Source organism: Myotis daubentonii, chromosome 9 (genome assembly GCF_963259705.1).
Source record: "Myotis daubentonii chromosome 9, mMyoDau2.1, whole genome shotgun sequence".
In the NCBI taxonomy this organism is placed as follows: Eukaryota; Metazoa; Chordata; class Mammalia; order Chiroptera; family Vespertilionidae; genus Myotis; species Myotis daubentonii.
Window position 1 is genome coordinate 49,670,728 of NC_081848.1, and position 25,853 is coordinate 49,696,580.

General features: G+C 48.6%; 1 protein-coding gene and 1 long non-coding RNA gene across 6 annotated transcripts in view; one reads left to right on the forward strand and one right to left on the reverse strand.

Moving 5' to 3' along the window:
• LOC132240965 (uncharacterized) overlaps window positions 1-24,223 on the forward strand; it is a 121,876-nt gene extending 97,653 nt beyond the window's left edge. The window contains exon 3 of the long non-coding RNA XR_009454433.1: window positions 23,868-24,223. This is a non-coding gene — a long non-coding RNA (uncharacterized LOC132240965). The remainder of the gene's footprint in view (window positions 1-23,867) is intronic.
• The window catches only part of IRAG1 (inositol 1,4,5-triphosphate receptor associated 1), a 111,641-nt gene that overhangs the window by 61,314 nt on the left and 24,474 nt on the right, over window positions 1-25,853 (reverse strand). For 4 of the 5 annotated variants that reach the window (XM_059708881.1, XM_059708880.1, XM_059708882.1 and 1 more), the window contains exons 2-4: window positions 11,933-12,090; window positions 1,767-1,867; window positions 599-669 (exon numbers count right to left, since the gene is read on the reverse strand). In XM_059708881.1, coding sequence (XP_059564864.1) covers window positions 599-669; window positions 1,767-1,867; window positions 11,933-12,090 — 330 coding nt within the window. Of the gene's footprint in view, window positions 1-598; window positions 670-1,766; window positions 1,868-11,932; window positions 12,146-25,853 lie in introns of those variants that run through there. The other variant, XM_059708879.1, reaches the window with a different exon arrangement.

A 25,853-nucleotide genomic window follows, 5' to 3' on the forward strand; every position in this document is an offset into this window, starting at 1 on the left:
GGTGTAACTCAAATACTCTCTTCTCTGAAATACCTACCCAAACTTCCCTCCTCAGGGAGAATCGAGCCCCTTCCTACCCCTGTTTCCTTAACACTTCTATAAAAGGCCTTACAATACAGTGTCCTGATTATATCTGTTCACTTCTCAGTCTCTTCATAGACTCTGAGCAATATGAAGGTAGGGACCAACTCTGCAGCAAAACTGCCCTCTCATGGTCCAGTGGCAGCTCTGAGGGACCATTTGGGGTAGTCTTGCATTCAGGCACATGCCCACCTGAGGAGCAGAGGACTATCCTCCCTGAGCCCTGAAATTGAGCCTCACACAGATGTTCTATATCTCTTTGACTTCCTCTCCTTCCTCTTCACACCCTGGTCTTGTCTTTTTACCAAAAGAACCTGAGATGACACATCATACTTCTTTTGGGCACCAATACTGAGCGGCTGATTGACTTTGTCCTACAGGGCTCGTAAGGATGGACCTGCTTGAGGAGCAGAGAGGGCAGGTCAAACTACCAGGCCTCAATCTTCCTACTCAAACACACCTCAGCTGGACCCCTATCTCTGGTTGCAGAAGTAAGGTAAGTTGGCCTCGCCCTTACCCACAGAAGTCAGCGGAGCAGTGGAAACCTTCAAGTGTCGGTGAGAAAGCCTCCGGTGGGGACTGTGAGCTCTGAAAGAATGGAGCCATCTTGTTAAGAAAATTGGTCCACAGCTTGGAAACAGGCAAACAGATGCCTGTATCTTTTTTCAAAGTCTTATGAGTGCATCGTCTTACAGGCTAAGTTTGGGAACTTGTTAGAAATGCAAATTCTCAGGCTCTACCCCAGACCTACTGGATCAGAAACTCTGGGGGTGAGGCCCAGACACCTGCGATTGACCAGGCTCCCCAGGGCACTCTGCTGCATGCTGAAGTTTCCAGACCACTGCCCTAATGATATGTAACTTTGACTACTAGCTGTACATTAGGGCTCAGACTGAATGGACATCTAACTCATAGAAAACTCATAAAATATAAATAATTGTAGAGATGCATATGATTTCTGCTAAGGAGAAAAGATAAAAATAGGATTTCATTGCCCAGTAGAGCATTAACCTGTTTTATATTTAACTTACCAGCTTTATTCCAGTGTTCTTTTCCTCCTCGCTGAATATATATATCCATTTCTTATATCCTCCTTCCTTTGAACTAGCTTTGTTACCCTGATGGGTCCCCACATTCATGAGTTAAATATATCTTTGACATGTGCTCACTATATGTTTGTATGAGAATTATCTGTGTAACATTTTGTGAATAGTACTTAGACAATCTCGTTCTAGCTAGATTAACGTATGGGCTAGTGCTGTGCAAAACCGAGGCAGTGGCATCCCTGTGCATGTGAGCCAGTGTCCCTTCCAAGAGATCATCCTCCACCCAGGACCCACCCTGGCCAGGGGAAGGACTCTACAGTCAGAGACTCACATCCTTCGGGTCTGTTTGCAAACATCTGGGCAGTTATACAGGAAACTCCTATGCTGTGATTCGTGCTTTTTTAAAAGGATAGCAGGGTGAAAAGAGCCAAATCCAGGAGAAGAAAAATAATTTGGGGAGGGGGGAAGATAATGTAAAAATCCCAATCTCTCTCACACATTTTGAGAACTTGCATGACTGTATTTTCATCAATAAAATGATTCAAGAAAGAAGGAAAGATTTATAAAAATATAGCTGTCTAGTCCCTGTGTGCTAGGAAATGTTCTTCACAGCACAAAGATCAGACACCTGGGATGTACCTGTTGGCCAGGTTTTTGTCAGTTTCTCCTTCCGGTGAACTGGCATCCCCAGTCAGGACGATGGTGGGTGGACTGCAAGATATTCCTGCGGTGGGAGAGCCCTGGTGGTTTAGAATGAAAACACAGGTGGAGTTAGGCTTGGGAGGAAGCTTCCAGGAGCTGGAGCTGGAGCCTGTATTCTAGCATCAGGATTCTCAGAGCCTCTTGATAAGGGGACAAATGCAGTGTATTTGGATTATTCAAAGAGGAGGAAAAATACATATATATTTTTTTTCTCCTTCATTCCCTAGCAGGCATTCACCTGAGCTAACAAGGCCCATCTTTCATGCACTAAGATTAGGGAACCTCTAAGCCATCCCTAGTGACACTCTAAGAAATCCCTGACAATCTAGGGAAATGTGGCAGAGTGCTCAGGCTGTGGTCAGCCTCGTTGGGGGAAAATGGAGATCAGGAGAAGAGGTGGCAGCACCCACACATTCCTGATATTCAGTGACAATCCTACATTTGGGTAAATGTGCTTAAAACCTCCTTCACCCATGCCATCTTTTTTTCTTTTTAAAACACTTTATTAAGGTACAATCAATATACAAAAATCTGTACATATTTAATATATACAACTTGATGAGTTTAGAGAGTACACACCTGTGAAGTCTTTACCACAATCTGTGACATAAACCTATTCATCACTTGCAAAAGTTTCCTCTTGCCTTTTATTTATGATGATCATGATGAGAAGAACACTTATAAGATCTACCCCCTTAGCAAAGTTTTAGATATGAATACAGTATTGTTACTTCCAGCCACCTGGATCTCTAGGACTCACTCATCTTGCACAACTCCCATATCATCTTGATGGAGCTTCTTTCCTATACAGCCTCATGGCTGACTGCTGTCATAGGAAAGTCAACCGAAACACTGACTGTGCTTATAATATGTGTGAGGTTCCTTCCCTGGGTAGAGTTTATTTTGGTCATGAAAGTTTGAGCTCTGAATATATTCATATTTATCATGTTTAGAATATTTTTTATATGCATCCTTTGGTGAACAAAAAAATGTACTTTGGCTAAAATATCATGTTTATTCTAGTTATATCATAAGGTTTTGGCCATCCCTAGGAGTGGGACTTTTACAAATTCCCAACATGCTCTGATGCAGATAAGATAGATCTATGTAAAGGGGCAGGAGGGGCCAATCATTAATTTCTGCATGTTGTGTTCTGAAAAAGAAAAAAATCATAGTGGTGGTGATGTGGTTATACTATACTAGAGGCCCAGTGCACGAAATTTGTGCACTGGGGAAGGGGGGGGGTCCCTCAGCCCGGATTGCCAGAGGGCACAGGCCAGGCCGAGGGACCCCACCAGTGCACAATTGGGGCCAGGGAAGGATGCGGAAAGTTGGCCAGCTGGGGAGGGACCACGGGAGGGCTCCAGGGCATGTCCGATCCATTTTGCTCAGTCCCGATTGGCCGGACCCCAGCAGCAAGCTAACCTACTGGTTGGAGCATCTGCCCCCTGGTAGTCAATGCACATCATGGCGACTGGTTGACCAATTGAATGTCTGCCCCCTGCTGGTCAGTGCACATCATAGCGATCGGTTGAGCGGCCTTAGCATATCATTAGCATGTTACCCTTTGATTGGTTGAATGGCTAACTGGACAACCGAACACTTAGCATATTAGGCTTTTATTATATAGGATACCCATGTCCAAGAGTTGAATGTATTCAGGCTGCTAAGTAAGTTAAATATAGTTTGTTTTATTTTATTGACTCACTACCTATTTTGTAAAACCATTTGAAGTAACCAACAATAAAATATAAGACAAACAAAACATGAGACTATAAAAATGAGGGAATTATTTGGTAAATATAAACGTACCTAGCAGATGAAGAGAAATGCATGCTCCTTCTAACCGTCCAGGGTTTGACTCTGAAGTTCAACAATTTAACCTGAAACCTAATGAAGCTGTGATCCATGTGGCCCAGGCTTTAAGAAGGGAGCTTTTAAGAATTGCTCAGCAGACAACAAAACAATGCAAAAGGAACTTGTCTTCACTCTCACCTCTCAAAGGACATGAAAGGGGAATGAATCTTAACTCCCACCCTTGCCTATCCCCTCTCCTTTGACTCTTCACTTGCTTACCTTCCCCACCCAAATCCTCTCTCTTCCTCCCCCCTCTGCTTCTCATGCTCCACCCAATTATTTATTGAACAGATTGTCTTGATTCTTCTTTTTATGATTGACTCACAAAAGTTTTGGGGTATAAGACCAGGGTCAATCTGTAAACACTCTCACATCATTATGCTACATTCTGTCCATCTAGCAAACATTGACTGAATGCCTAATATGTGCGGGGGGGGTCTATGGTAGGGCCTGGGAAGACAAAGGTAAACCAGGCGGGCCTCTGAAATGCTTCCCAGTTAGTGAAATGCAATGGAAAATGGGGTGGAATTATCCTTCCCCAACCCCCAACTCCAGGTAGCTCCCAGGGCCTGGTGCCCTCCGTGTTGACACCTGTGAGGTAAATGGCCTGCAAGCCATGGGGGGCTGCTGTCTGGTGAAAGTTTGCTCTCCCTTCTGGTTGAAGGTCACTTGCAACAAAGCTCTCACTCAGAGGAGGGTTGGGGCAGAGGTGCCCACACGGAAAGACAGAAACAAACCATGGGTGGCAAGTGCCAAGCATGTAACCACACAATTTTAAGCTGCTTAAGAGCCAGGAGGCACGAGCAATCGGAGAGAAATCCTTTATCCCTGATGGAATGTCCTGGAATGCTCCCCACTCTCTCCTTCCAATGTGTACAAAGTAATAAAATCAACGTGTTCTTTCCCTAATCAGCTCACGGAATGGTTGAGCAAGTTCTGTACAATTTCTAGTTTTTTTTTCAGAACTGTTTTGAGGGGAACATTCAGTCTTTTGTGCGCTGTGATTCACCCTGGCACATCACTGGGGAGACAGTGATCCAGGAGAGAGAGTGGGAAGAATCAGGGGCCCTCTGGGGTGAATTCTGCCAGGTGTTAATATGGTGTAAAGACCCATCCGGGCTCTCACTCTGAGCTGCATGACCTGAAGAAAGGTTGCGGGGCCGTGTGTTCAAATACAGACCGCAAGCAAATTCCTGGTTTTAGGACTGCAAGGGCCTGGGCCTTGGGAGCCACACTAATTCATGATACAGTTTCTCATGTACTAGCTGTGTGAACTTGAGCAAGTTCCCTTGACTCCCTGTGCCTTGGTTACCTCATCTGTAAAATAATTATGTCACAGGGTAGTTACAAGAACCAAACAGGTTGATATAGCAGTAGGATTGCCAGATAAAATACAGGATGCCCAATATTCAAATAAACACTGAATAACTTCTTAGTATAAGTATGCCCCAAATATTGCATGGACATAACTGTATTTTCATTTGTTAAATCTGGCAGGAGCAGGTCCAGGTGGAAAGCTTATGGGGACACCTGGCCCCTAGTAAATGCCCGAGTGTCAGGTGTTACTCTGTTATTGCTACTTTTGGAACTGACTTCATTATTTTGGAATTGGGTTTTGAAGAGATTGTCCTTCTTGGTTTGGGGTCTGAGCAACCATCTGGAGTTAAATTAAGGGGACCGGCCTGTCTGGTGGAGCCACAGAGCATCTTCCCCAGGCACCTGACCACATGGCCTGCGTAATCAATGACTCCCAGAGAGGAAGCCCACCTCCAAGGCCACATCCCCCTCTCTCACCATCTACTTCTCAGTCCAAAAGCAGATGTCCTTTGTAGGTTTCAGACACGGGAAGCAAAGGAACAAAGGTGAGTAGAGGGAAGTGACACTCTCAGACCTGCTGTGTGCCAGGCCCTGTCTCAGACGCTTCCCGGATGCCTTCGCATTCAATCCTACCAGCAACTCTGTGAATGAACCTCAGAATACCCACCTACAACGTGGGGCTGATAATACCTCCCAACCTCACAGAATCGCAAAAAGGGAATGAAGAGAAAGTGAAGGACCTGAGCATGAAGTAGGTGATTGGTACATTTCTTTTCTCTCCTCACTTTCTGTCCTCCTCCCGTCCCCCTTAAACAGACTTGTTCAGGGCTGGGCAGGTAGTAAATGGTGGAAGGGGCCAAACACTAGGCCTGTTGGCTTTCCCACAACACAAGCTACTCTTACAGTCATCTCCAGGTCTTTGGCCTCACCTCCCTGTTCCTGGTATCCACAGATCTCCAACAATCCTTTCTTATTCTTCCAAGCTGCACCCTCCCTCATAAGCCCTTTCTTCCTGGCAGCCCTCAAAGCGCAAGGCTGAACACACAGCTGAGTAAGGATAGCAGGGGCACCCCTCACCCTTCCAGGAACCCAGCCTCCCCCTGGATCCATTTCCCTCCCCTGGAGTCAGCTGAGTACTGGGGGGCTGGGCTATCCCGCAAGCTCACCCACCCTATAATAAGCCAGCAGGTCACATTTTGTTCTCCTTAAATAAACTTATAGAAACATTTAAATATTTATTTCACTCATAACTTCTCAGGAATGCACCACAGTCTCCTAACTGCTTGGGTGCAGGGATAAATATAGGCCAGTGTCATAGACGGGAATATTATTATCTTCCTTCCCCCACTGTCACGTGACTCGGCCTGGGCTAGGAAGCTGTAAGCAATAGCCCTAGCCCCAGCCCAGGGGGAGTGGGGAGTTTAGATCCTGCACTTGGACCCTGGCAGAGAGGACCCTGCCAAAGGCAGTGTGGGTAGTGAGTCAGGAGGCCTCGACTGGAATCCCACCTGGGTGACTGTGGACAGGTTACTTAACTTCTCTGAGTTTCATGTTCTCAAACATTGTGTGGAGCTAATAATCCCCATTTTCCAGGCTTGTTTTAAGGATTTAATGAGCTAAAGCAATAATAATGATGATGGTGAGGGGGGGTGGAGGGTGGACACTGTGGTGGCTGCATCCCCAGGTCCCTCACAGCCTAGAGGGCAAACAGGGACTGCCTCTGGAAGAGGGGCTCTGGCCACAAAGAGGAATTAGTGCTCTTGTGACAAGATAGAAAGACACTCTGGGGACTTGTGAGAACATGATTATTTCAGAGGCAAATCCTAAGAGCACGGGAGAGAGTGGAAGTGCCTCTGTTGAGGTCTGCTGGATGCGGGCTCCTTCCTGCCGAGCACTGGGGATCCGGATCTTTGAAGGCTCCCAGGTGCCCGCCCGCCGTGTAGATTCCCCCTTCCTCGTGCACCCTCGCCCTGCCATGTTTCTGGTGGGCCCTCTTTCCTGCCATTGCCCACTCTACTCCTAGAAGTCAGGGGCCAGTAATCACCAGATTATCCTGCCTTTTTCATCACTCTTTTGTCTCTCATGCCATCGGACTTCACGAATATAGACATGCACACAATGTCTATCAGTCTTACTCGATGGAGAGTATGCCACCCAGCCAGCCAGTCATTCATCCATCTTCATCTTCTATCCTCTCCTCCTCCCTCCATGTCTTCCTCCCTTCAGTCCAGAGATTTAATCATCCAGCCTGACAATTATCCACCCAGCCTGTCCCACAGCCAGCCAGCCAGCCTCCTCCCACAAGCCACCACCGCAGCTGCAGCCTGTGCTGAGAACTGGAGAAACACTCAGGAAAGACACAGCCCCTGACCCTTCCTAGCTCACAGAAGTCTGACAGGGGAATCAGAGAAACAAAAAATGACAAGCTGCTCCAAGGACAAATCATTGTAACATGCATTCCTGACCCCTGTAACTTCCAACATTTCTAAAACACCGTCTGCTTTGTCCTAGGCACGGCTCTTGCTGTGTGACCAGGCCCACTAGAAGCCATCCTGGTGGAACTGACCTTTTGACCCTTTCCAAGCTTCTTTTCCATAGAGAACAGAGCATCAAGCACCTGCTGTCCAGGGCACCGGCTTTACTGCTGGGTGGGGCCAGGGAGGAGGCGGAGCTGGCAAGAACACCTCAACAGAAACTTGGGTTTCAGTCTCCACTCAACATAACACAACTATGTGACATTTGACAATTACATAACCCCCAAGACTTCATTCCTTCTTCTATAAAATTGAGATAATAATAATAATATCTACCTTGGAGGGATGAGCACATAGCAAGTGCCCAATAGATGTCTCCAATATCTCATACACCAGATCCTAATGCTTTCCTGATTATTTATTTTATTTTTTTAATAATATTTTTTTTTATTTCAAAGAGGAAGGAGAGGGAGAGAGAGAGATAGAAACATCAATGATGAGTGAGAATCTTTGATCGGCTGCCTCCTGCATGACCCCCACTGGGAATCAAGCCCGCAACCCGGGAATGTGCCCTTGACCAGAATCGAACCCGGGACCCTTCAGTCTGCAGGCCGACGCTCTGTCCACTGAGCCAGACCAGCTAGGGCTCCTGATCATTTATTTAAAGATATCTCATAGAGAATCTTAATAGAGGCTGTTCTTGCAAAGGGTGTGATGAGACCGGTGGAAATGAGTTCAGGGAGGATGAATTCAAAATCCTCAGTTGGAGCTTTCAAGGGACCGCCTGGCTCCTAGTGACTGGAGTGTGCTTACCCACCAAGTTTTTCTCATCTGTAAATGGGATAGTAATCACACGTACCTCCTAGAGCTGTGAAGTTACTGAGTATAGAGTTCTCAGAGCAGCGTCTGTCACGTGGGAAGCATGGCATGAGGGTCCTTAGTCGGTGAGCTGGGAGGCGTCCCCGCGCTGCACGTCCTTACCAGGTCCCATGTACATGTTTTACATGTAATAGCTATTTTGTCTTCACCTCCTTCCTGACAGAGAGAATCAGTTCTTTGGGTCCTTTTTGCCCCATGGGGGAACACACGTTTTCCAAGCGGTCTCCAGGGAGGTGACCTTCCCCGTTCGGAAAACAAGCTCAGGGCACAGCCTCACAGAGTGCACTGGCAGGAGGCTCCAGTTCTTTGTGGGTTTTGATTACAGCTTCTGATGAGGCTCCTAAAGGATGTGTGTGTGTGTGTTTATGTTCATGTGTGTGTGTGACAGTTTCTCTGTATGTGAGCATGTCTTTGCATGTATGTGTGAGAGTCTGTGTGTGTGTGTCTATGCTTATGTGTATGCCTGAGAGTCTCTGTGTGTGAGTGTATGTGCGTCTATGTGTGTGTGTATGTGTGTGAGTCTGTGTGTGAGTGTATGTGTGTGTGCAGAAAGAAAAACAGGATCTAGGTCTACTGTTTTATTGCTTTTGTGTGGGAAGGCCTCAGCCAGTGCTCGTGTCAGTGATGGGAAATGGGGGCTGGGACCTGAGGAACCAGAAGTAGGGCTGGAGCCCGGGGAGTTGTAAACTCAGAAGGATGCTCCATTCTTTGCCTGCTTCACAGAGTGGGAATTCACACGCTACCAGGAGTTGCAGCCGAGCCCTCCTGACCAGCCCTACTTCCCTGGCTGTCTGGTTTCCCCTGCTCCCAGGGACTCAGGCTCCCACCCTGGAGGCTCCAGCCTAGTTCATAGGCCTGACCCTTCCCTGAGGCTATGGTTGCCTGACAAGGCTTGTCTGATGGGTGCAATAGAGGGAGATGCTCTTCATGGACAATGACTGTAGGCTTCTGGAAAACTCAGGGAGGCCCAATGCCTGCCATATGGGCAGAGAATAAAATAATACTGAAACTGAGGTGGCCTTCAGTCTGAGGTATAACCTGCCCTGGCACTGTTATCCCTCAGGCCAAAGAAGACACTCAAATGCTGGCTGAACAGACAGAGTCTAGGAGCCAGCCACTAACAGTTGCCCTGGCGGGTGGGGGGAATGAGGAACTGGAGACATAGAAATTTTAACAGACTCACACAAGGTCTCTTGACCAGGATGTGGAAGAGCAGTGACTCCAGCCCAGCTTCCAGGGGCAGGAGCCTGAGTCCCTGGGAGCAGGAAAACCAGGCAGTAGTGACTCCAGAGTCCACATTCTTAAATCCTCTGTTCATGGTCCTCCCTTGTAAGACCTGAGCATCCTGGCTCTGGCTCACCTGAATGGCAAGGCACAAACAGTCTCTCTATTTTCTTGACTTTTCAAAAGCACAGAGATAGAATCGTGGCATTTGAAGGACCTTTAGAGACCGCCCCCTCATGTTATAGAAGTCTGCTTTTAGCTCAAGATCATAGGGAGAGTGAGCTGTGGGGACCCGGAATCTGGAGCTTCAGCTATTCAACTAGGGTTCTCTGTCCCGCAACTATGTGGTGGGCTCCTGGAGCCCATCCCCTGCTTGGCCACCCCTAAAAACTCACCCTCACCTCTGACCCAATGCAGCTGCACCCAGGTGTGGTTTGAAGCCATGAAGGTCAGAATGGCCAGCAAGCTTCTGTGCTGTCTGGTTTTGTGCTCCTGAGAGGTGTGAAGAATCTTTTAGAGAAGTTGGGAACCAAGATGAACTGAACTCAATGTAAAAGGATCGCCTCACTGAGGGTGGAATTGCATCTTTGCCCATCTTTTATTATTATTTTTTAGGAATACTTGTATTCTTGGGGAGCACAGCATGGCAGCTGTTTGGGGGAGCTGCCCAGGATTCCAGAGCTAGGCTTTGCATCAAAATCTGGCTTACAGGCACTACCATTGTTAGTGAAGTGGGAGCGGTCAGGAATAGCCAAGGCAAGGAGTCCAGGGCTGAGGAGTAGGGAGGCTAAGGGGACACAACCTTGGAAAATAGTGACCTGAAGACGGAAAATAGTCACATTTGACTACAGATGGGAATATTTTGTTCTTGGTATTCATTCCTTTCTTTAATCTCCAAGTTTTCAGTAGGTGAACACATTTTATGGTTGGTTAAACCTTATAGTCCTCTGTTGGCAACGCTTTGGGGGAATTGTCCACATTTGGTAGGAACTGCAGTAGGAGAGGGACAGAGCACTGAGTTTGGGGAAGGCCAGCGGTCATCGCAGAGGAGCAGTCTGGAGCCACTGAGAGTAAATGAGGAGCAGTGCCCCCATGGTCCAAGACATTCCTGGGAGGGGGGCTCAATAAAACCCTGAGCTGGCTGCCTTCAGCCAAAGACATGGGGGCTTGGCCCACTGTCACTTAGAAATTCAAGAATTCCCAAGGCTGCCAAGTTCTGCAACAGCATGAGCTTGGGACATGGAGATACAAGAGGCCAATATTTCCTAAGTATTTATTATCTAAGTTCCCAGAGTTATGATGTGTAAGAAAACAAATGTCATCTTAACATGAAAACATTCACTAAGAATCTTCCCACTTGTCAAATGAATGCTCACTTGTACATTCTTCCCTCACTTAGCAAGTGTCTATCCCTCCTGGCTGAGGGCAGTCGGGATGACTGTAAGATATAACAGGATCATACAAGTTCAGTGCAAAGTCAAAGAAAACAAGGTTGGAGAACTTCACGTGCAAGGTCTTGGATCAATGAGGAGCAGATGGGGCTGGATTAGTGAACAAGTGAAGAACAAAATTATGGAGAGGTGGCGAGATAGGTTCTTCACGAGGGGATGATTTGAATATGGAAGGACTGAAAGAGGTCCTTGGGAAGACAAATGAAGAGCTCAAACATGAAACAAACAGAATCTCCAAATGAAGGCTGTACAGTAAAATGTGAAGGAAGTGGCATCAAGTGAATATAGATCGTCTTCTTGGTATAAAAGTAAATATACCCACACCAGAATCAACACACTTGATTAATTCTTTGTTCATTCTAAAAAGTGACATATAATCTATACTTCATAGTATATATAGCTCAAGATAACTTGCTTTCATACTTTCATTTGTGCAATGCAATCTCAAATTAACTTATTTCTATAATTTCCTTTTTTTATAATTTCCTTTTTTTATAATATACTTTTGCTGAAAGTCTTGTTCACTATTTATATGAAAATTTGATCTTCATTTTAAGTGACACTTGCTGGTGTTCATGACCCTGCCATGATGAGGTTCTCCTCCAAATCCTTCTCCATTCTAAGAGGGAGCCTACAGGGTTAGGATGGTTTTACGTCCCAGGAAGCCTCAGACACAGCCTAGGAGGCTCCAGTCTCAGGGCATGTGAGGACCTCGAGCAACTCAAAGGAACTTTGTGTGTCTATTCCTCAATGTGGACACTACACACCTTCCCCAGCCTCCCAGTGCAGCCTGCACGGGCTGTCGGCAAACCCTCTGGCCAGACCGGACACTATGGCCTCAGCCCAGGGCTCTGGGCTTGGCCCTGTCCAGGCTAGCTGCAGGCAGGGAGGGGGCACTTACTTGGCCGGTGGGGCTCTGAGCTGCCTGTGGCTCTCCGGGGGGCTCCTCGTCCTCGGGAATGTGGGGCATGGCAGCCTTCTGGCAGGACTGGCCGCGGGTGCCCGGAACCTCTGCTGTGTCAGCCCCAGAGATGCTCCAAGAGGCCTGGGCTCCGCAGGCTGAGGAGATGCCAAAAGGACAAGTCAAATCCACTCCCATCCCTGAGCCAAGCCGGGTTCCGTTTCCGGGGGTCATGAGCCGCAGAGAGAGCCTGCATCAGTTTGCGTCAACACCAGAAGTGGGAATAGAGGGCCTTTGGAATTGCATTTCCTCCTGTTCACTAGCTCTGTTTACAAAGTCAGAGGTGGCCTTAGAGATTTTGCATCTAATTTGGTCCTTTCAGTAAACACAGCTATCCTGGGAGGGAGAAAAGTGTTTCAACCTCCTCAAAGCCATAACTAATGGAGGACACTCCATAGGGATCGCTCTACTTATCTACCATTTATTGAGCACCTACTGGGTGCCAGGCACTATCCTAGGGGCATTATCAACATTGCCTAATTTAATCCTCGCAATGACCACTAATACCGGCATCCATATTCACATTTTATAGATGAAAAAACTGCTTCAGAGAGTGGCAGCCATTTGGTTCTCATAAAGAACCAAGCATTTGAATCCAGATCTTCCTGATTTTGAGGCCAGGGCTCTCTCCACTACACCACACAGCCTTCCTTGGCTGAGTTGGGGGAGAGGAAGGCATGGTGTTTCCTGACTTCCAGCCCCATAGCTCGCCTCACACCCTTTAGCAGCTCTTCTAACCCTCAGTGGGGGGCTCTGTCACTTGTGAACAGACTTCATTGGGCCTGTCAGCCCTGCTAACACCATGATTCTGGAGGCTTGGTCTGGGTGGATCTCATGTGCCTTGTGCAGTGTTCACTGCAGAAACCTTGGGTTGCCTCCCCCAAACCAGGCTTACCCCCTCCCCATGGTGTAACAGCCTTGAGGTCCTGCTGGATTGATCCCAATTAGCATAATCCCATCCATCTTGCCACGGTGATTGGCTCAGAGACAGACAATAGATTTAGCTTAAGCCAATGAGCATGTGGCAGTGTTTGGGGGCCCAGATGTTTTCTCTTGTCCTGGGTGGTAGAGTGTGTAGATGTGAGGCTTGTGCTGCTGATGCCGTTTTGCTTCCATGAGGAAGGACAGACTGAAAATAAAACTGACACATAGAGCCGGGGGCAGAGCCAACAGACCTGCAGAGAAATGGATCTGGAGCCCTGATAAAAACTGACCTGCAGGCTGAACTCTTTCTAAATGAGCCAGTTACACAAACAATTTTTTTAGTGTTTAAGTCAATTCAGGTCGGGTTTACTTGTAACTGCTAACTTGTAACTCCCATACTGTCACTTGTAACCACTAACCACTCTTTCAAGTTTCTTGCCAGTCAAGGGGCCTAGGACCATGATCTCTTCAACAGACCTGAGCCAATGGGTCTGGCTCCTCTGCTTCCTCCTGGAAAAGGAGACCAGTGATGTCGGGCTCCACTGGAGAGACAGGAGAGCAAGGTGGAAAGAGCGTAGGCTTTGAAACCAGATTCCTGGATACGAGACCCCTCTCTGCCACTCAGTGGCTGTGTGGCCTTGAACGTTGGTTTCACCTCTGAGCCTTGGTTTCCTAGTCAGGAAAGCAGAGATAAGAATGCCTCCCACATAGGACTGTTCCAATGATGAAATGAGGTAGAGTACCCAGCATGCAGTAGTGCTCACAGAGGCCATGTAGCTGCAGGAGGTCTGCAGCCCAGGAACCTTGGCCAGCGTCCAGAGAATCTGCCTGGCCTCTTCCCACCTCTAAACTCCTTCAGGTCCCTTTCCCCTAGTGGAGTGTGGCCACCTTCATGGACATGCAGAGCCAACAACCAGCCTGGTTCTACAATTTCAGAGGTTCCCTGCTCTGCTGGATGGCAGATGAAAACCATCAGACACTGGGTTATCTTTAGATCCTGTCCTCAGCCACAGTCAGGGGGCTGCTGGACACACATGCAGAGAACAAAGGACATTCTCGTTTACTGAGCACCTGCTATGTCCTGGGTCTTATGCAAGGTATAGACTGCTGGAGGCTGCAGGAGGAAGAAGTAGAAAGCCCTGCCACCTCCCATAATACGACGTACTGCCCATACCCACACCTGACACATATACCTCGGACTGAGCTCCCAGATGCAGGCAAGAGGTCTGATTCCTCATGGGTAACCAGAAGATTTAGCCAAAATTTTTTGTTGCGTTGTATTTAAAGTCTAGAGAACTTCCACCCTTGGGTTGGTTGATGTGACTATCATCTTGACTTGTCATTCTCTGCAGTGGAAAGGTAGTCCCATTCATCTCTGAAACAGTGTGGGTGACCCCTACTGGACAGCTCAAGAAATCTCATCTCAAGTAGACTGAACTGAGCATTCATTCATTCATTCATTCACTCACCACAAGCACTGACTTTACATCCACTCTACCAAGCCCTGTACTAGGTGCTGGTGACATAAAGATGACAAAGACGTGGTCTTGGCCTTCAGGAGAAACAGAGTCCAGTGGCAGGAGGCAGTTGGAAAACAGCATAATGGGATAAATAGTTTGAAAGTGAGAAGTTGCAGGATCCCAGAAAAAGGTTCCTAACTATGGAAATTAGGATGGATGGAATATAGTGAAGATTCTACGTTAGAAATGGTGTTTGAGCTGATCCATGAACACTGAAATGCTGAATGAAATTTATCTGAACAGACTGGCTGGAGGCCTAGAGGAGGTGAGACAGGAAGGGAGAATCCATGCTGGACAGATAGAACCTGGCTCTCGGGAATGAGAGCTATGGGGCCAGGTCATGCTGTCTCCAAATGGTCACTATGGGACTAAATTGAGCTTTGTAGTTGCCCAAGGGTGCGCTCTGTGATTAATTTCTATTATCTTTACTCGGACTTCAGCAGCAGTGATATCAGTGGTGCTGGTAGCAAGGTAGCAAGAGTACCCACAAACCCCAATTCTATCAGGGAAGTTGGCTGCACCTTCCAAGAAACCACTTAAAATGATACGTGATGTCTGCGCAGGTCCAGGTCCAGGCTGTCTTAACAGGAGTATGATTTCCAAAACATGGGAGACGATAGTTCCATTTTTTTCTTTATGTCTGAATCTGCACAAAGCATATTGTGCTCTGCATGCTGTGAAGGATTCAGATAAATTGGTAATGTTCAAAAAAGGGAAGCAGGATGTAGGGAGACAAGAAGTCGTGTTTAAAGAACTAAAGATCTTTAGGAAAAGAGAAGGTACAGGGAGAAATCAATCTCTTCTCAGATATTTGAAAGCCATTTGTGTAGTCCTATTGTTCCCAAAGGACAGGTTCATGAACAATGACTGAAAGGCCACATCAAAGCAAGGGAAAACTTTCTAGTGGTTGGAACCATCTGAAGGTGCAATGGACTGCTCTTTAAGGTAGTAAGCTCCCTGTTCCGGGGAGAGTTTCAGCAAAGGCTGTGACAAGGGTCACAGGATTCCTACCCACTTCAGGGGTCTTGTCCAACTCTGGATGCCCCTAAAATCCTGTACTCTTTCTAGTCCCAGTAAACCACAGATTTGACATTCCCATCCTATACTCCTTAAGACATATCTTAATTCAGTTCCTGGGTCAGAAAGCAAAGTAAAACAGAAACGAAGTAAGTCAGACACGCCCTGAAAGGTGTCAGCTGCGGCAGGATAAAGCAGAGCAGAGGCTGGCTAGGTCCCACACTTGACAAATCGGAACCTCGGGCTCCTCAAGGGGCGTCCCAGCAACCGCGCCTGCCCAGGCCATTCCCACGCTGCTCCTGCCCCTTTGTTTTCTCTCCCTCCCATTATTATAAACTTGCTGCTTAAAATAGCAAGGTAACAGCAGAGTCCCGCCCCCAGGGTGACATCTGGGTTCTGCGGGAGTTCGTGGGCACTCGGACCTCACATCCATCACAGCAAAGTTTAGAATACAATCTCCAGGAAGTGGTGATCTAGAGCACCAACCCATAAAAGGGAAAAATATTTAGTCATGTTTGGTCTCCAGCCGCTCCTTCTTTAATGCATTTTCAAGGTCCTTCTCGCTGCCTCTCAGGCCTGGTCAGTAAAGGGTTAGGTGAGTCATTAGCCAATCAGCTCTTTGGATGCTACTCATTCTGCCCCCAGCCAGTGTTTAAATTAACCTGGCCCACTTTACAGGAAGGAAAACTGAGGTGCAGAGAAGGGAAGCAACTTCACTGGGTCCAGTTAGCTCTGTATCTGGTGCAAATTATCTATGAGCCTCTGTTGGTAAAAGCATCCAATCATTTGTGTAACTGAAAAGGCCAACAGTTTCTGAACCATATTTAAATATGTTATCTGCCCATGGACATCCCATGAGAGAAAGCAAACTAACATATTTTTTTTATTCGTTCACTCATCAGGCATTTCTAGGTTGCCTACTGAGTATCTGACAATAAGAGTATGATTTCAACTGCATTTCAAGTGCTATGTTATTTAACCCCTGTGAGGTGGGTTTTATTGTTTCCGTTTTGTGTATTAAGGAACTGAGAAACAGAGAGGTGCAGCAACTTGCTCAAGATCACACAGCTAATAAATGGCAGGCCAATGATTATAACCCAGGAGAGTCTGATTCCAGAGCCCGTTATCTTCCCCCTCTTCTACTCCACCTCCTCCACCAGGAGTTCTGCTGGACTATAGCAGCAGGACCCAGTATGAACACCTGCCCCATGAGAACTGGAGTGTGCATTCCCCGTGGGGCTAAGGATAGGTGATGGGCCAGGGAAAGAAGCAGCAGGTGGCCAAGCCAGAAGTCTTATGAGGGCAAAACAGAGGGCCCACAGTTTGAGGTTGTATGACCCACATTGTGGGGGTGCAAACTCACCTCTTCATTTATCTCTCTGGCTGTCCACCCATTTACCTATTCTGACTTTTCCATTTACACAACTGTCCGTTAGTTTTCCATCCAACCTTTCACCCCAGGAAGCCCCATGCCCGTGGCATCAACAGCACAAGCTCTGCCCCTGGGAATAGCCTCTGCAGGGCCCTGGGGCTGTGGGGAGAGGACAGAGGGCAGGAGAGGGCTGCTCTGACAGAGGGGCTCCACAGGCAGAGGCATGCCCATCTACAGCTGAAGGGACCCTCCATCTGCACACTTCAGCTGGGGCTTGGGCTGCCTATGTCCCAGCAAGCATTGGGCCATCGTCAGGAGTCATGATTTAGCAAGGGCCAGTACAGAGACCACCCCATCAGTGCTCTCGGCAACCCTGTGAGGTAGGTACCGTGAGCACTATTATTATTAACAGGGTGATTAGTCCCATTTTACAGAAGAGGAAACAGAGGCCCGAGGACTTGCCCAGGAGAGGCTGTGCAGGAAGTCAGAGCAGGTCTGTCTGCTTCCCCAGCTCCTTGTAGGGCCAAGCCCACCTGCTCATGGGTGGCATTCTTGACAAGCAGTGGCCTCTCACAATGGCCCCAAGGATGCCTCTCCCAGAGCCTTGTGGTCACCCCAGAAGACACTACACCCTCTCTGAAGCCACCGTTTTCAGGAGCACAGCCCACCAGCCGAGCGTCTCTCCTATTCTCTCATGAATCTCTGGGTGTCCGGGGAAGAGCTAAGGCCCTTCTGGTAAACAACGGGTTAACCCAGACTCGACTGACCTTTTTGGAATGACTCAGAATTCTCAGAAGGGAGTTTTTTTGTTCTTCCAGCTTTGAATTTTTGCTTTCATTTTAGCAACACCAAGAATTTGAAAGAGATTAGGTTGCTATTAATATCACTGGTCTATGTCTAGATGAAGAATTGGATGGAGCGGATTGTTTGGAGTGGCTGCACACACGTCTCCCAGTCCCCCTGCAGCCTCGGGGATGACGGTGGGCCAGTGGAGATGGGTCAGTCCTGCCCCTGCTCCCATCGCACAGGTCCAGACAGAGGCAAGGGCTTGACCAAAGCCACGCCTGTGGATGAGGGGCAGTCAGGAAACCCCGGGCCCAGGGTTTACTTTTAGTAAATGATCCGTGAGTGTGTCCATGCTGTCAAAGCGGGAGTCCTTGGACAAAGCCTCCCAGTTCTCCTTCCTCTCATGGTCATTCTCATGGGAAAGAGAGAGTGCTCCCTGCTCCCTTGTGCTCACCCCATGGCCATCCTGAATAGATTTGGAGAATCTCTTGGGGGCATCAAATATCAGTTCAAAGTGCTGAGAGGCACCTCTGTGGGTCCCTGGGCCTGGCCAACTGCATAGCTGGGTCCTGTACCCCTACGAGGCAGTCCGAATAGGGGTCCCTCAGGATGGCCCCATCCCACTTCCTAAAGTCAGGATGCTTCGAGGGGGCTTTGGAACTTGGCAGAAGGGGTTCTAATTCTCCCTCTGCCTCTTTCTTGCTGGATCTGTCTTTCCCAGCCTCAGTTTACTCACCTGTAAAACGGAGGTAAGAGTACCTGTCTTTTAGAATTGTTGTCAGGATTAAATTAGGAAATACATGCAAGGTGCCAGCTTGCACTCAGTGAGTTCCATTCCCACTCTCTGAGTGGGGCGGCTGAGTTCTCTTAGCCACAGCATCATCAAGACCCAACCAGGAGACATGGCCCCAGGCCTGGCCAGGGCTTCTCCTCTGTGCTGACAAGTAGATAAAAGACCACCAGGCATGATTGGAACTGAGCTCGCCAGGGGCCATGCATCTGGTGATGCTGACATCCTCTCTGTTGCTGGGCAGCAGTGGCTGCAGGTGGTGGGCTTAGCGAGAGAGGATGCAGTGGTCAGTCCCAGGTCTGTGCTGCGGTCCGTCCTGGTGGAGCAAGGGTGGGGTGTAGAAGGGCAGAAGGAGGAAGGGGAGCAGGAGGGAACAGAGGGACGTCCCTAACGACTTCTCATCCTCCACACAGCCCCTCTGAGCCAGGAGCTGGGAGCACTGGGGCTGCGGCCTGAGGGTGCTTCGGTGAGGCTGGCCTTGAGCATGCCCCCCCCCCCGCCCCCGCCGGAGTCAGCACCCTCCTGCCATGCTCCCCAGCCCCAAGGATCTCTTACAGGCTCTGTTGGCTGGGAGTGCCTTCCTCCCTGATTCAGAACCCGTTCTAGCCCTGGAAGTGAGCCAGCATCTTCTCAGCAGGGCCAGGGCCACATTTAGGAGGGAGGGCCGGCCAGCTCCCAGAGGAAGAGGTCAGGAGTTGGTATGGTGCTCAGTGGGGGAGGGAGAGGGGGGGAGACATAGGGGGGTAAGGGGAAGAGGGAGAGCTGACACATTTAAAATAGTAACACCCCACCCCCGCTGCCTTGCCCTGCCCCTCACACAAACCACGAGACCATTCTGTACTCTCTGCCTTGGAAAGGGTTGTAGCAGCAGGAGGTAGAAAGGGAATGTATCTCTGCCTTATATGTCACCAAGGAAAGTGCTCAGAAACAAAAAACAGATTTGGGGGGAACCATTCTAAGTAGGGGAAACTCCCCCCCTCCGGCCCACGACTAGTAAAATATTATGGGGCAAAGGAGAGACCGAAGAGGTGGAGCAGAAGCTGTGAGAGGCCACTCTGGCGAGCCCCTGAGAAAAGGGCCTGAGCCTGCTTCCCTGGGGAAAAGGTAAAGATCCCTAAATCAGAAAGCAGAGAGGTCTTGAGCCTATTCCCCAGACAGAATCCAGAGGAGAAGACTCACAGGACGAAATGGCTATTTGGTATGTCGTGATAGGTAAGGCCTTTGGACAGCCTGTTTCTTGCACCCCGGGGGAGGGGTGCGGGGAGTGAATAGCACAATAATCCCTGTGCACCCAGGAGCAGAGTTGTCAGAACGGAAGGTGCTTTAAGAAGCTGATTCAGAGGTTACCCTCCGACCAAGGACTGGCAGAAAGTATGATGGACTTCTTGTCAAATGCCAGCCAGGACTGATGACATTGGGCACCAAGGTACCCCTCACCCCAACTCCCTGACACTCGGACATTAAATGCCACAATGGAAGAAGAGGAGGATTGGAGAGACCCTGAAATGCCTGGGACTGAGGTTCAACGCACCCTGAAAAATGGTCAAGCCAAGGCCAGACTTCCATCCACCCCACCCGGGCTCCAGCCATGACCGGAAATAAGCCGGAACATCTCCCCAGGTTTCCTCTCCAGCTCCTTCACTTCAGCAATTCTTTTTTTAAAATAAGTCCACTTAAAAAAAAATTTGCTTCTTAGAAACATGTGCAATTGCTCAATCGGAGGTGGTTCAAAGGCACCGGGAACAGCAGAACCTATCTGAGCTGCCCATTCAGCTCCCAGCAGAAATAAATCCCATCCGGATCTCATCCGGTTCTCTTTGTTCCAGGCTGCCCAGCAGCCTCCTTTCTGAGTCACTCACTCCAGGGTACCATGAGTCATCTTCCTGGGGTCAAGGACCACACGGTGTTCCTGGGTCTGCACGGCTGGCCAGGACTCCAAGGGGCCATCAGAAAGAGTGGGGGACTGAGGGCTGCCTCCTGCGACCTGGAGCTGGCTCTGCCCTCCCTTGCGTGTGACCTTGGGGGTCCCCCTGCCTGGCCCTTCCAACGTGGGTTTGTTTGGAGCCTCTCCACTGATGTGCAGGAGCCTGCTTGCAACAGCCCATGAGAGCCAAATGTAAAATTGTCAACAATATTGTGAGCTGGTCGTTAAACACAAACATCATTAAAATTTAAATTACGTCCTAACCGGTTTGGCTCAATGGATAGAGCGTCGGTCTGCGGACTAAGGGGTCCCAGGTTCGATTCCAGTCAAGGGCATGTACCTTGGTTGCAGGCACATACCCAGTAGGGAGTGTGCAGGAGGCAGCTGATCGGTGTTTCTCTCTCATCGATGTTTCTAACTCTCTATCCTCTCCCTTCCTCTCTGTAAGAAGTCAATAAAATATATTTTTTAAAAAAATTAAATTACAAGTAAGTTACATTAAATGCGAAAGAAATAAATACCTCAAATAGCCATGCTCTGATTATTTGGCTGCATTTTACCATTGTCTGTGCTCTTGAGATGATTTGTTCCTAATGGGTCTGTGTGGAAACACTAGGTAATGATGTGCTACTGTGCACCTCTTCCCCCTTCCATGTTCAGTGATGTGGAGTTAACGCCTTGCAATGAGTCGTGATGGGAGTACTTACACAGTGGGAACCAGCAAATGCTACATATCAAAGCCTTTCTTCCCTCAGAGAGCTGGCTGTTAAGCACTTACTAGCACACCACGGAGCCTCTCCTCCTCACCCCTACCAGGGCGCAGAAGGAATGCAGATGACTTTAATCTTAACCCACCCACGACAGTATAGTTATAGGGATTTGATTGCCAAACTGCCTTTGGATAACTCTTCCTGTGTGTACAATGGGCCCCTCCCACTCACCAAGTCCCAGACAGAAACCACCATTTCTTCCCCTCCCCAGCTCTGCCCTCCCCCAAGCTCACTCTTCCTGGGCCCTCATGAATGACACCCAGGCTAAAAACCTGGAAGTCATTTCCCTCCCTCTCATCACCCTTGCCTCCCTCAGTTAGACTGAGTCCTGTCAATCCTAGTCAGAAAGTCTTTGATCACCTCCCACTTCCCACTTCCCATGGCCACACCCCGGCCATGACTCTACCCCTCTGTGTTATTGCAGCAGCCTCATTGGTCTCCTCATCTCTAGTCTGGCCTTTCCAACCACCCTCCACAAGACACCAGAGCAGTCTCTCTAAAACATCATTTGGATCCTCTTTTCCCTCCTTCAAATCTTTGAGGACTCATGTTTTTCCACGGAACTAATTCTAAGTCAAGACCCTCGCCCTTCTCTCTGGCCTCATCTCCTATTTCAGCCTTGATACCCTTATGCTTCCACCACAATGGACCAACAACCAACCTCCAAACAAGCCCTGCTTTTTCACGCTCTTTGCACATATCTTTTTGCCTATGCATGGGCCCCCTTCCTTCCCCTTTCTATAACTGAGGAACTCCTACTCGGCCAAGAACCCGTTCAAAATATCCCCTTCCTCGTAAACCCTTTCCACCTCTTCACCCCAGGAAAAGCTACTTCCTTCCTGTTTCCTAAGGCTGCTCTAACACATTATCACAAATTTGGTGTCTTAAAAGAACATAAATTTATTACCTTTCAATTCAGGGGGTTGGGATTCCAAAATCAATCTCAGTGGGGTAAAACCAGAGTATCAGCAGGGCTGTGTTCCCTCTGCAGGCTCTAGGAGAGAACCCGTTTCCTGGCTTTTCCAGGTTCTAGAGGCTGCCTGCATTGCTTGCCTGGTGGCCCTTTCTCCGTCATCAAAGCCAGCGGTGTAGTATCTTTTCTCCTCTCTGACCTCTGCTTCCATCCTCACATTCCCTTCTAGTCTGGCTTTGACCAGCCTGCCTCCTTTTTGTAAGCACTCTTGGGATTACATTGGGCCATTGCAGATAATCTCTCAATCCAAGGATCCTTACTCTAATCATATTTGCAATGCTCCTTTCTCTATTTAAGGTAACACACACAGGCTCCAGGGACTCGGCCCTAGACATCTTGGCAGGGGGCAGGAGGGTTATTCAATTCATCACACTTCTCTACTCTCCCAGAGCACTTTGCACAGACCTCAGTTCAGCTAGAATTTGAGTACCTCAACAGCAGGGACTATACTTTTATTCATATTTTTATAACTATTTTTAAATATTTTTTTTAAATTTATCTAGTACTGTGCCATGCTTTCTACATACATAATCTCATTTAATCATTGTAGTGCCCTGGACAACAACGAGAGCTGCTATTAATTGAGTAGGGACTGTCTGCCAGGAAAGTGTAACCTCTTCCTGTGCTTCATCTCCCTGAATTCTAACAGTAGTCCTAAGCAGTGGGTACCATTTTTACCCACACTTTACAGAAGAGGAAACAAAGTCAGGTAACTTGCTGATGATCATATTTATTAGACAGTGGAGACAAGATAAATGACAAAAATAAAATAGGTAGTCATGTGAGGAACCAGAGATTATGAATGAGAGAGGAACCTTTAAGATCCTCCAGTCCAGAGTCCTCATTTTAACCTTTTATCTTCTCTGAGTCCATGTATAGTGCCCTTTTATTAAAAATACTGCTAAATACTACAAAATAAAAATCATGTCCTAGACTGTGGGCTCCTTGAAGTCAAGGGCAGTATATATTCACCTCTCAGGGTTTCTTGAATAGATGGACGAATGAACGAAAATGTGCCGTACACTCGGTGATACAGAAGGGTTAAGAGAGCAAACCCTGGTTGTTGAGGAGGCCTTGGGAAGTCCAGTGACTCCTCCGGGGCTGATTTCACTTGTGGCCCATAATGGCCTTGGAGTCGCTCGTGTGAGACGTGGGGTAGAACTGGCTCCGTTTTCCTCTTACAAGACATGAACACACATCACCTTAGCAGCTGCCTATGCAGGTGGAGGGCCTTGCTCCCCCGCCACCCCATTTCTACCGAGCTTCCCCAGGTTAACAGCTGAGCTTTTCTCTGGATGAGGTAACTGGGCTTCCTGTCTTCCCTGACATACATGTGCAGATTTTTCACCCGGGCGTCTACCGACTAAAACCTCACAAAGGCAGGGACTCCTCTGCCACCTTCATGCTCCTGGGTGACCATCCAGGAGTACTTTGCAAAGTGAGTTTTAGAATTAACTTATCCGTAGGCTTCCAGCTTTAACCTAAACCCAGCAGGAAGCCACAGAGCAGTCTCCTGGCCCTTCTGCCTCCACATAAAAAGCTAACCAATGCATTCCCTGAACGGCTGATGGTGTGTGCTCAACCATGCCATCATCCTCACGTCTGCTGCCATGGCACTCCTGCAACCACCTGCTTCCCGACAAGTAGAGCCATGAGGGTTTGCAAGGTGGTCATAGCTTCCCTTCCCAAACTTCTGCTCTGACGAGGGGACTCTGATATTGGGGGTCCTGGCCACCCGGCACCTAGGATCACCCATGTCTGTGAGGCAGGCTTCTGGGGACTGTTGTCCCTTATTTCAGGGAGAAGACCAGAGGAACCAAGCCAACTCGATAGGCCTCAATGGGCACTGGCAACAGCCAGTCCTGTCCACACTGCACATGCAGAATCTCTCAGAAGCCAACAGTGGGACCAAGTCTGAGCCAACAACCCCTTCCTTGGGTCTTCTGGCCTCTGCACCTGAAGATGTCCATTCCTTAGGATGGGCGTGAGGATGGGGAAAGACAACTTGCTTTTTGTCCAGGACATGAGATCTGTCCAGGTCCAGCTAAACCGCCAGCAGCAGCCTGTCTGAAAAGCCAGGATCAGCCCTCTATCACCTCGGGAACTTTATTCCAAAGAAAAAGAAAATTTCTTCTTTAACTTAGCAACAGCCTTATCCCCCACAAAATAAAAATAAAAATACATAAAAAATAAATGAAAATCCAGTTCCCATGTGCCTTTCTTTGTCATTCCGTCCTCTCCTTCTTCTCTCCCTTCCCAGCTTTGTTCTGGGAGTGACCATCAAGGCCTAGATGGGAACTGGTTTGGGCAAGTCAGAGGAAAATTTGGCCTCCACATGCCTGCCTAAATCCTTCACTCATTCAAGAGGTGCTTCTGAGCGCCCCCTCAGTGTCAGGTGCTCTGGTAGGTTGGGGCTCTGCAGTGTGTCCTTCAGGGCTGCCTCCCCAGAAAGCCTTCCCGGCAACCCGGCAGTGAGGATCTTGCCAACGTACTGTGAGCTCTCTGGTCTATGATGGCACCGCACAGCTGCCCCCATCTGCCATGCGGTGGTTTCTGTTTCCTGCACATTAATCACCTTTGCCAAGCCTGAGAGCAGAGAGCTTTCTTCCATGCCCCAGCTGTGGGAACACTGCACAGGTCCAGAGCCATTGTTCAATGCCCGGTGCACCCCTTCTTTTGCCAGAAAGGACTCAAGGAATCAAACCTCGCTTTCCTGTGTACATACCCAGCACCGCATGTACATATCAGCTCTTGAATCCTCTCAGCTCTGTGAGGAAAGTCTTAAAGCTCCATTTTTACAGGCGAGGAAATCGAGCCTCAGAGAGGTATAGTGACTTGCTCTAGGTCACATAGTCAGGACTAAAACCTGGGCCTCCTGGGCCCAAAGATGGGGTCTCCAACCCTTCTCAAGAAAGGGCTTATTCCCGTTCTTCTCCGACCTCAGTAGAGACAGAACAGAGCATTGGGAGATGTTCCCTGACGGGGATTTTGACTGTTCCAGGTCACAGCCCTGCCTTCGGGCCAGCAAGGACAGACAACTCCAGTTGAGGCACAGAACTGGAAACCATCCTTGGCATCCCCAGGGGAGACAGGAAGCAGCTGCCTCACCTAAGACAAACAGAAGACGGCTCTTCCCTGCTGGGATGGAGTGCCCCCACCCCAAGTCCCACCCACTGTTTATCTCCACTCTGGGAGACCCCATTCTTAGAAGCTGTGGAACTAGTCCCAATAACCTGGCACTGGGCTGCAGGGCAGAGTCTGGCCTACTATGTGCTTCAGGATGCCAAAGAAGGATTGCAGCAGGCTCAGCGATGGGGCTTCTGGGGAGGGAAGAGCAGACTGTGCACCCACCACCTGTGTAGGGATGAGATCCGTCACCACTTGGGCCTCAATCTCCCTAGTACAGGGTTGGGCTAAGTTTCCAGCCCATGCCCCACTTTCTGCCCCATGAGTTTGGGGTCCTCGTTGCCTATTGAGAGCAGACATGCAGTCAGTAGCGAGAGGTCTGACTGGCAACACCCTCCCACCCCCTACTAGGAACAGCCTTCAGACATCTTTGCATCATATCCCTCCAATCACAGTGATTGGTTCAAGGGTGAGCATGTGACCTGCCCAGACCCCATAAGACATAATAAGACCATACTGAGCATTCTGGGAAGGAGATTCTTTTATTATTATCATTATTATTATTTAATGTATTAAAGTTTTACATATGTCTCCTTTTCCCCCAATTGACCCTCCCCCTCAGCCCCCCCAGCCATTCCCACTCCGGGCAAGCCCCCACC